The 11,198-nt window shown below is 34.4% G+C and overlaps 1 protein-coding gene across 1 annotated transcript in view; it reads left to right on the top strand.

Moving 5' to 3' along the window:
• The first annotated feature begins 231 nt into the window (after positions 1 to 231).
• ERCC4 (ERCC excision repair 4, endonuclease catalytic subunit) overlaps positions 232 to 11,198 on the top strand; it is a 25,026-nt gene continuing 14,059 nt past the window's right edge. Inside the window, exon 1 of the mRNA XM_026859140.1 lies at positions 232 to 261. Within this exon, the coding sequence (XP_026714941.1) occupies positions 232 to 261 (30 nt within the window). The remainder of the gene's footprint in view (positions 262 to 11,198) is intronic.

The raw sequence follows: 11,198 nt of genomic DNA, 5'->3' as shown, positions 1-11,198 counted from the left end.
TTTTATAGGATTATGAACATTTGCAAATGGGGTCATGAAATAATGCTTCAAAGGCTAAAAAGGTAAATCAAGACATATTTTCCAAATCTCTTCAAAATATTTCAAAATCAGAAGCCCTGCCCAATATACATTGCCACATTCAAAGTGTTAGCATTCTCTGTGAATTTTAGCAACATCTTTTTTTTCATATATATATTACTGTTCTCCCTCCCCCACTGTTTTCCTACGACGATGACTACATCTGCACAACTTTATCCAAAAGTAAGTAGTAAGAGTTTCATTTAAATAAAATTAAAATAAAGCTACAAAAGTTAAAGCTATGTATACTAAAGACTGAATTCATTAGTTTAACTTCATTTACTAGGCAACAGTGTGCAAGTATTTAAAAAAACTTAGATTATGGGTGAGCACCTCTATGGCAGTTTTGTAACTACCCATTCTGAGGAATTTGTCTTTCATTAGAGGACCCCCAAAAAAATTTTTAAAAATTGTAGCCTACTGCAGCTTAAAAAAGCATTAAGAAAGGAGTACAGTGAAATCCAGACAGAAAATTAGTTCAAACTTCACTGGAGATATTTTTGAATTGTATGCCTCTGTATGGGATGTCAGACAATCCTCCAATGACCGTATCACTTCCTACCTTTCTCAGCCATGCAACCCTAGATATGGATTGTCCTTTGTCTCTCACCCCATACGTATCATATTCTGAGAGGAGCCCCTTCCAGTAGTTGTTTTCAGAAGCAAAATGTTCTTTTTACAGGGTGGAGGGGATTGAGAAGTTCTGTGAAAAAACTCCAGAGGGGAGACAGGGGGTGATAACAGCACAAAGAAAGACAGGAGGGCAGATTTGGTACATTGGGAGTGTGTCAAAGAAGGCATAGCAGAAGAAATAATACTTATCAATAAGGATCTACTAATGGTACTGAAATTGTAACAGTTGTTAAAATGAATATGCTTGACTGTAGATTTTCTTGTCAGTCTATATATTTTGATTACATGCGCTACAAAACTCAGCAGTAAATTACTGCAATTAACTTTTATTCTTCAGGATCCACAGGGGTAGCATATGCACATCTCATGGCAGAATCTAGAATTCAACTCTAAATTCTTGTCTAAAATGTTGGTGCAAAGCAAGTGGTTACATTCAAAGTGCTGACAAACTCCAGCAGGAATTCTACAGAGACCTAAAGCAATACTGGTTTCTTAAATTTCCCATAAGAAGAAAACTTTTTGAAAAAATACAAAGAAAATTTAGCATATGTGTCACAGTAAAGTTTTAAAAAGTACAGCTTGAGTTCATTTCTTAACAAACACCTCAAGCATTCAGTCACTATCTTTGTATACCAAACACAGACATTTCAATGAGAAACTTAGCTTACAGATAACATGTTTTCCATGCTGTTCCTTTTTAATTTTAGCAGCACATCCACTGTGAAACTAGCACCGCTCCATCTGTGAAACTATATAGTCAGACATTTTACCTCGTAACAGATCTGCATAGCTCACTATGTTTTGGCTGTGTAAGTACAAAAAAGCTTGACACAAAACAAACTGCAAATAAAGATGTAAGGCATAACTCTCTAGAAGGAAGTTATACCCCAAGTTAGGAGAAATCACAAATCAAGTGTCAATAGAGGCCTGACAAGGGAAAAGAGAACAAAATATAAGAAACAGAGGAACTAAGAGATATTCAACAGTAGAAGATCTGCCAGGAGATAGCAAGTAATACAACTAATCCACTGAATTAAATTCGACGAAGTGTGAGAAGAGTTAAGACATTTATTTCTCATAAAGAACTCTTAACAGTTTCCATGTGCAAAACATGCTCTTCTATTCTTGTTTTCCTAACTTCCTAGTGAACTACTGGGCACTTCCCAGTGCTGAACTACTGTAACTTACAAATTGTGTGCTTTTCTTCTTTGTAAAAGTTACTGTGCAGAACAATTAATTGTTGCTGTATCACTACAGAATAATTTAGAAAATTATACATGTTTAGTAGACATATTGGAGAATTTTGTCATAACTCAGAAATCCTATCAATAGATTATTCAAGGGCAAAAGGCAGAACAGAACTGGACCATATCTACTTATCTGTACTCACTTTTTATATCATAGTAGAGTCTGAAGATCCCAAATAGTACCTAATCCTCTTTTCGTAGTCATTGGACAAACACAAAATAACGGATTTTACAGATGTCACCTGACAAGTTCTGGCACTACTCACTCCATTTGACTTCCCTCTGAAGAACAGCCACCAAAATCAAGCATGTCTACACATCTCAACCACAGCTTAAACTATGACCTGTCTGCAGGAAGACAATGCCTTGTGACCTGAAATGACTGTGGCACATGTACATGTTTCATTAAACTACAAATGTGGGGAGATAATAATGGTGGTTTTTTTAAATTGCAGAATTACTCACTATGGTTTTCATAAACACAGTGAAGCCATGATTAAGATAGCCACTCCCTTCCCCAAAAAACTCAGCAAATCCCCACTGCAGCTCCTTAATAAAGTTATAACTTGTACCATTCATCTGGTAAATAAAAATCATTGGGAAAATGGAAAACAATGAGAAAGCAGTTCCATGCATATTCAGATAGTTGTAATTGCTATGGAAACCATGTCTAGTAATTCGATCTTTGTCTCAAAGCATCAGAGGCAAATTATGATACAATGACAGCAAAAGAAAGTATAACGCTGCCTAAGACTTCAAAGTTCAAAATTCAAAAGAAAATTAAACCACCCTGTAGGAAAAGCCTTCACATTCTCCCATCTTCCAGGTTCTCTTTGGAGCATATTTATGTGGATGAGCTCTTCAGTACTGTTTTCTGCCTGGGCTTCTCCAGTATCTGCTTAAGTAGCACTGAGGGCTGGCAGAATCATCACTACAGTTATTGCAAAATAAGGATACTGTTTCTTTAGTCTATTCTTCAAGTAATCATAATTTGAACCATCCTTCACTATTAGAAATTTTGGGAAACCTGAAAACATGTAACTCTATTCAAGCAATGCCATTCATTTTCAGGCTCCAAGAAGACTGATAAAAGGGCCAGAGGGCAACAGGGTCAAGGATTTAGAGATCATCAATGGCAGCAATTAGCTTTAATGTAAATAAAGATGGGTAAAATAAGAAGCTACTATTTTTAGTCTTAAAAAACCAATTATTTTAAATATTATATGCCCTGGTTTAATTTCTTTTATATAAAATATTCTCATTTTATTTTATGGTATTTGCCCCCCATTAATGTATTAATGGGTAGTTCAGAATATTTTCAACATTTCATCTCATTCCCTTGCCTGCTGATAAACAAAAGATGATCTCACAATTGTTCCTAATCAAACTCAACACCTATTTCTGAGTTTCACTGTTCCACTTTTCAAATTCATTTGCCAAATAAAATTAGTAAACGCAGTATGCATACATCTACTACTCCAAATTATGCTGAAAATCATTGCTTCTGCTGCACTAGCCTTTATTCCTACAAAATTCCCAGAAAGAATACCATCTCAAATATTATTTGAGAAATACATTGCATTTCAAACAGTAACTACTCCTTTGTTCAGGTACATCCCATTCCATTATACTCTCAAAAAGCAAAAGTCCACAAACACTTTGATTTATCAAAGGTTTACAGTAATGTCGTTAATGTTGTTGTTTATAAATTGTTTTTATGCTTTTAAAAAGTTACTTTATTTGAAAATTCTGCACACCTGTCTTGTGAATCAGTATTTGTGCAATAAGGATTCTGGTTTATGATCATGTGAACCTTGCTTTTCCTACCTTTTTTTAGTTAGAGACTTTCAAGCTATAGAAACCAACCAACTTCCCACAGAAAACAAACTCTAGGAAACCATTTTCCACATTGCAGTCAGTCCGAAGTCCAGAGGTGAGCAAATAACCACATTTTGTCAAGCAAAGCATAGGACGCAAATTTTATGCTAGCATTATTCTGATAATCAGAAGGCAAACAATAACTATTCTCACATAATGTCATTTGGTTTAGTATTAATGTACTAAGATTTTTTTCATGAATGTGAACTGGCAGGATGTGAACCTTTCAGATAATTGTGTCATATGATTACAGCCTTTCTTTATAGCTATTGTCAGATGTAAAGCTAGATTTATCATATCATCAAACCACACCCTGGACTTTCAGGATAAAAAGTGACCAAAATATACAGCAATTCACACACACAATTAAACACACTTGTGTACAAGCCAAAATAATGTTTGGTTCTTAATATTATTTCAGGAAAAAAAATGTTTGTCTATAAAACATTTTTAAAATGTAACACTAATATAGCGAGGATATTGATTTTGCTTCTCTAAAACTCTTCACTGGGATTTCATCGTCAAAGTTAGCAAACTAATGTATAAAAACAATTGTATTGGTCAAAATGTCTCAAAGGAAAGAAGCATGTAGTGTTTATTCTTTTTAGACTAAGAGAATAAAAAATTAAAAACTTTTGACTCTGGCACAGACTGTGATTAAGAATAACGTTTTCATCCAAATGTATTAAAACATTTAAGCCTCCTACATAAGGAAAAAACATCAGACTGAAGCAATCATAGGAAATGCACAGGAAAGCAGACTGGCATTACAGCATGAAGTTCTGGGATGACAGAGGGGAATAACCATGAAACTGGGAGCTGAAGAGAGAAAGGCAGCAATGGAGAATCTGAAAGAATGAGTCAATATATCATGAGATTTCTAGAAGCAGGTATCTTTCTGGATAGAAGATATTTCTATTCAAACCCAAGATTCAAGAAATCACCACTAGAGCTTTCTACATTGAAGCACCCCAAAACTTAAATTACAAGACGTGTGTGCTTCCATCAAAGGAAAAAATGTAGTTAATAACTTTATCTTGCACCAGCATTAGGGTTAGTTTCCTACTTTATCTGATATATTGTCCATATATCTAGATCTGAAAATTTGGGGTTTTCCTTCTCAGGGGCCTGCCCCAGTGCTCTACAGCCCGATTTAAGAAAACCCCATGTAGCTTTAATTCTGTCTTACATTATGCTTAGGCTGCAGGTTTACACTGCATTTTTATTAAGAATAATTTAATCCATACCTCTTTAGTATCTATATTATCTTTACTTATATGGACTTAAATGTTTAGAATTCTGTTTGCTTTCCTGGCTGGAAAAGTGGTTTACGTCTTTTTTCATGTCTCACATATCATGACACTTTTGATTTGCATAATTCCTCATTAACATAACAACAATGTACTTGTTTTCTTCGCGGGAAAATAATTACGATTGGGACATCTGTAGGCCTCACACTTTCAAGGTTCTACAAAAATGTTTAACAGTCAGATGAGATTTTTTGGGTGTTATATTTGTAAAACATTCCATCTGACTAATCGACAAACTCCCTAGAAACATACACTCTAGGATAAAATGCAGCATGCAAAGTTTAAGTGATCCAAAAAACTCTTGGAGTTCAGTAAAGACAATTCACTCCTCAGGTCTAAAATAAGAACCCAGCTTCAGTCTGAACTATGAAATGATTATTGCTGCTTTATAATTAGAGGTTTCCTACAGACTCTGAAGAACGTAAGCTAACAGTTTTCTCTCTACTTTAAATTGAGTTTAAAACATCATTAAAAATAGAACATCACACATTCATAATACTATCTTACTAAGACAGAAATCTTAGAGGTGTGATAATTTGGTACATATCTAATTTTTCAGATAGAGCTACTGAAAGTAAAGGGTAGAAGAGATGTACTGATTTGAAATGCAACTAAAGATGTAGATTTCAGTTCTGATTTTTTGTATTGCGTGATAAAACCCAGGAAATTCATTCAAGCTTATAAATGCTTAGAGGAATTGAAAATTCCATGTATCAGGAAAGTTTGCTTCATGTTAACTTTATGTTCTCTTTAAAAGTCAAGAAGTTATTGCGGCAAAATGAATCTGTCCCATAGAGAAAATCAGAGTATTCCTTCAGTGATGAAGAAACTGCAGTTGTCTTCCGTTATTAAAGTGTTAAGCAAATTATTACAAATGTGATCCTATATTAGCAGCAATATCCTGTTTCAGTAATAGGCCACAAGCACTCTAATTAGAAATGTCTATCATGTAAAACAATATTAATACCACTTTTACATTTTTCAAATTAATATTAAAAGGTTTTTAATTGTCACATTAGTACATTTCCTTGCTAAACTATTCCTGTATTGGAAAAACAGTAAATGTGATAATATTCCTTGGGAAAAATGTCTGTAGAAAACTTGATAGTTCATACTAACTTGTAAGGTAACAATATTTCACCAGTGAAGTTTAGGAACTGTCACAATTTTGTCTTGGTTTATCTGCAGGACATTACTACAGAAATGTTGCTCTATACTTTACACATTACTTACACAACAAACACTGTTTTGGGAATCCAGCTTTAAAAACAATGACTAAATATGGTTTACCCACAAAAAGCAAATATGCTTGTGAAAGAAAAGAACGTCACTCCTTTCTTGACACGGCCTGATGAGAATAACAGCTTGAGATGCAAATTAGCTCCTTAACTGTCTATCTGTTTTCCTGGTGCTTAAAAAACATGCTCTTCAGAATGCTGCATCAATCTTACCTTACACTTTTTTTCTCTATAAGATCTTGTAAAGTAACAGCTTGATAGAATATTTGCTTTGTGAGTGAAAGTAGCTTATATTTTGTAAAGCTCCAGTTCTAATCCCTAAATTTTATAACTATTATGTTGAAATCAGAAAGAAAAATTAATAATTGAACTACATGTTTCAACAACTTATGTATCTGCAGTTCAGACAAACAATTTATAAGTAATAACAGTGTAAAATCATTTCTCTTCAAAAAAAACCCCACTTCTAGTAGCACTCAGAACATGATTTTCATCAACACTTTTTCACAGAGGGTCAGGAAACACAAAATCTTCAACTAAAATTACAAAACCAGATTTGCATTGCCACCACTATACAACAAATCTACAAAGGTCACAACAGTGCAAACATTTACACATATGTAATACTGTCTAGATACATCCATGTTGAAATATTCCCTATTGCATGATCAACTGCTGCTTCTTTTGTTAATAACAAAGTAGTTAATTTATAAAATTAGTTCTATTAAATGAACAGCTAAATATCTGGGTGAATATGAACATGTTGCTTAGAAATGGATGACACACAGAAGTAACATATTCAAACACTATTATCTATCTGTCATTTTTATATATTGCTACAATAAAATAATCTCATTGTATTTCATGACTTTCACATCTAGAAACTATTAAAGTGGGATGTTCTACATGGTCATCACGTATCTTACTTATATAAGATGCAGAGCAGAAGGACAAAAAAATCAAAATGAAGGTTGCTCAGAGTGCTTAAGTATGAACTGTACATTCTTTAAAGTTTTTAACCTAGCTGTGTAATTGTGGAGAAAAAATACTGTGGAAAGATTAACAACCACTTAAGTTTAATTCTGAGTTACTTAAGACAAAGTACATTGAACACACTTGCTGTTACTTGTATGGTAATTATACCTGAGGGGGAAATGAAGGTGAAGGAGTAATTCATTCCAGGGTCTCATGGTCTGTGCAGAGCCAATGTAGGATGAGAACTTGCCTTTCCCTTACTAATGTTCCCTATCCATCAGACCATAGCCCAAATCAATTATTTTATTGGAGTTCATTTTTAACCTAGCAAAAGCATGTCATATTTAATTTTTACAATAGCTTCCTTGAAAAAGAATAATTAGGTTTTCCTTTATAGGGGAAATATTTTTTAACCTGTAAAAAAATGTTCTGTATGTAGACTACTGGAGAAAAATCTATTTAAGCCAATTACAAATTACAGAAAGTGCCCACCTCAGAACTAACTATTCTAATGAAACTAATAGATAAGGCTAAAAGACAGCTTATAATAAACTTCCAAATTATGGAACATGTCTTTTTCAATTCCCAATGTATCTTTATGCCTACAGATAACTATCAGTATTTGCATTTTTGATCTTTTTCTTAAAAAGGAAGTTTGTTCTTATTTGAAAGAAAAATATATATTTCCTTGGAAACCCGGATAACAAAACTGCATTCATTCAGGCAATTTCACTTCAGTAGTTGTATCTTTTAACTACAAGCTCCAACAGGTATTCTTTGTTTTTACTAAAGGTGTGAAAAAGAATAAGCATATTTATCTTCAAAATAATAAATATAGTCTTAAATATAATGATGCAAGAAAACTAATAACAGGACTATGGATGTTAATCTCTTAAAATTCATCAGCTAGTAAGTTTAGGAACTAGTATGTTGATAAATCTGATCAGAGATAATGAAACAAAAGGTATATGTGATCCGAGGTAAAAATAGTAGATTTTATTTATCATAAAATTTACTCTGTGGGAAATTGCAAAATGTGAGAATTTTTTTGACATTTCAAAGAAATTGTCCCTAGTCGTCTTAGCTGGCTAACACAGCTGAGGTTTAAAAAATCCCCTAATCAGTCAGAGATTTTTCTCTGTAGATAATGGGGTTGATCAGGCTAAAATCCAAACAACAAACCAAAGATGCAATGAAAAATCCACAGAGTAGGAAATCTCACCACACTTTCACCGTTGAAAATACTGTTTTACTTAATTACAAAGATAAGATGGAAGACAAAATAAAATGTCAATGTGTTAGAAAGAATATAAAGTCATTTTTACAGAAGCTATTTAAATATTGGGTTTCTTCTCACAAGGTCCTCCTCAGCTCTTTACATTATTAGTAACAAAAATGTATTAATATGATGCACAAGAACTGTTACTAGTTTTCAGAAAAACTGTTGTAATTACAGAAATGGGCAGATTAATAACTTAGTCATGGTTTCTTGCATTTTTCTCTTCCCTAGTAATGATTAATAACTTGTCAAAATTAAAACTTTGGGGGGAAAAAAAATAGTTCTCAAAAGTATATCTTAAAGATTCACATTGGTGATCCCAATAAAAATGAGTGATCCAAATAATAATCTCACCTCGATTGATTTGTTCTATCGCACCACCACACAACCTGCCTTTCATATTGTGTCAATATGATGAAACAAATAGGTCTGTTAATGCCTTTTTAAAACATGCAAGTAAATGCCTTGGGAGGTTGATAATGGGCTGTACTGACCATCTCATATAATCTACCAGTTTGAAAGTAGCCTGCAATTTGTGTTTGTTTATAATCTTTTATGGAATAAAACTCCTAAAGTTACTCAAAATTTTATTACATACATATATATCACAAGTTTTAATATGTTTAAAATTAAAAGCAAGACCTCATTGCTGAATATGGAAATGTACACCCCTGAGTACCATTCTCCTAGACTATTATTCCCAACTTGAAAATTACATACCATATCTAATTCTTAGCTAATTCTTAGTCAGATTTTATTTATCCTGTTCCTATTGAAGTTCTTTCTTGTGTTTTTATGAACACTTTTTCAGCAACACTTTAACGTTTTGCAAAGAAAAAATACACAAAAACTAATTGCAAGATTTAGGTTTTAAATTCTGCCCTTCTAATGTAACAAATGACAGCCCTCTACTGGTTAATAAATATATAAGCACAAGAAGTACATTTCACAAGAATTTTACATTAATACTATATTTAGACAATATAAAACAATATAAATATATATAGTATAAAATAAAATCAGCCTACAGAAATGCCTGCAGTATTTTATTTGGATCATTAGAAAATATACTATTTCTAGGACTGTAGGGAAACATAGGTCAAGGAAACGGCTGGTTCCTAAATTATATGAACAATATAGACTACTGTAAATCTTCAAAGACAATCTTATCAGACTACAGCTTTTCACACAGTATTCAAAAACTGTAATAAATGTTAATGATAATCATTATGTTATTGTGTAAGGCTTTGTTTTGGTCAGTAAAATGACCTGCAGGTCACAAAAGTCAAATGTTGTCTAAGTAAAAATACCATTTTTCTGATATTTTTATGGTCTAAAACAAGTTTTAAATGCAAATGTGAAAGAGCTTAGTAGCAGACAGCTAAAAATGAGAACCAAAAGCCTGGTATTTGGTACAACAGTTGGCAATACAATCCAGTTTGCAATGAAAAGAATTGCTCATGTATGTTAGCATGAAATTTCGGAAATATGACACATGTATGAGAAAAGTCAAGAATAGCCCTCATATTTTGTTAATTTTTGTGAGTGTGGCAAATCTATAAAGAGTGCACTGTAAAGTGCATCTTCATTAACAGTGTCAACTTGAAAAAGTTTGCAGTAAAAGGAATGTCAGCAGCTGTAAACTTTATTTTCCCTTACTTAGAAAAAAAGAAAAACCAAAAGAAACCCCACTGCAACTGCCAACATGTGACAGCATGAAACAGAGAACTTAAGTATTTCTTTGACTCTACTAGACAGGTGACTCAATGCCCTGATAACGGCATTTTACCAAAAGAAGATAATGTTGGGGGAAATCATGGGAATTAATACCCCGTGTAAGTAAAAGAGATTCAGAACATCCTCCGCACATTCCCATTACGGGAGAGGTTGGCTGTACGCTGTCCCTCTGCCCAGAAACCCTGCACAAAAAGGGGTTTTTGTCTGTGTCCCCCCTGCTTTCTCAGAGGGCGATTTTGCCCCAGTTGAAGCGGCATCCATCTCCCCTGCGGTAGGCCCAGAAAGACTGTGTATTTTAGGAGGGATTAGAGACAAGTTCACCTGCCCTTCACCACGCTGAATTGCAGAGTAACTCTGAGGGGTGTCCTTCACTTTCAGTTGCCTCCCAAAGTAGGTCTGAAGAGTCTCTCAGCCCTACGGGAACAACCAGCCTTTTCTACACTGAGGTAGGGATACTGAAAAGCGAGGTACCAAGAAAATACTGAGGTACTGATAAATTGTGTGAGGAAATGTAGGCGGAAGGTCAGTCAAGTTTGGTTTTGCTGCTTAAGAAATGCGAGCAATTAGTAACAAACAACAAATAACTTGTAGTAAGAAAGGAACAGCCCCCCTCGCTCCCATTTACGCTCAGCACACGCTCCCCACACACACGAGGAGGAGAGGGGGTTTCAGCTCGCCTTAAGAGGAGCCCCTGCCGGGAGCTCGCAGGGCAGGTAAGACCCTTCCCGGCTTTGTTTTCCACGCCGGGGGCCTCGGGACCCGCCTCTCCCGCCGCCATCGCTTCGCCTGAGGCGCCGCGACCTCGGGGCGGGAAGCGCTGGAG

The sequence above is a fragment of the Athene cunicularia genome (assembly GCF_003259725.1).
Source record: "Athene cunicularia isolate RWA chromosome 14 unlocalized genomic scaffold, athCun1 chr14_part1, whole genome shotgun sequence".
NCBI lineage: Eukaryota > Metazoa > Chordata > Aves > Strigiformes > Strigidae > Athene > Athene cunicularia.
Note: the sequence above shows the minus strand (reverse complement) of the source record. Positions and strands in the feature narration are given on the sequence as shown.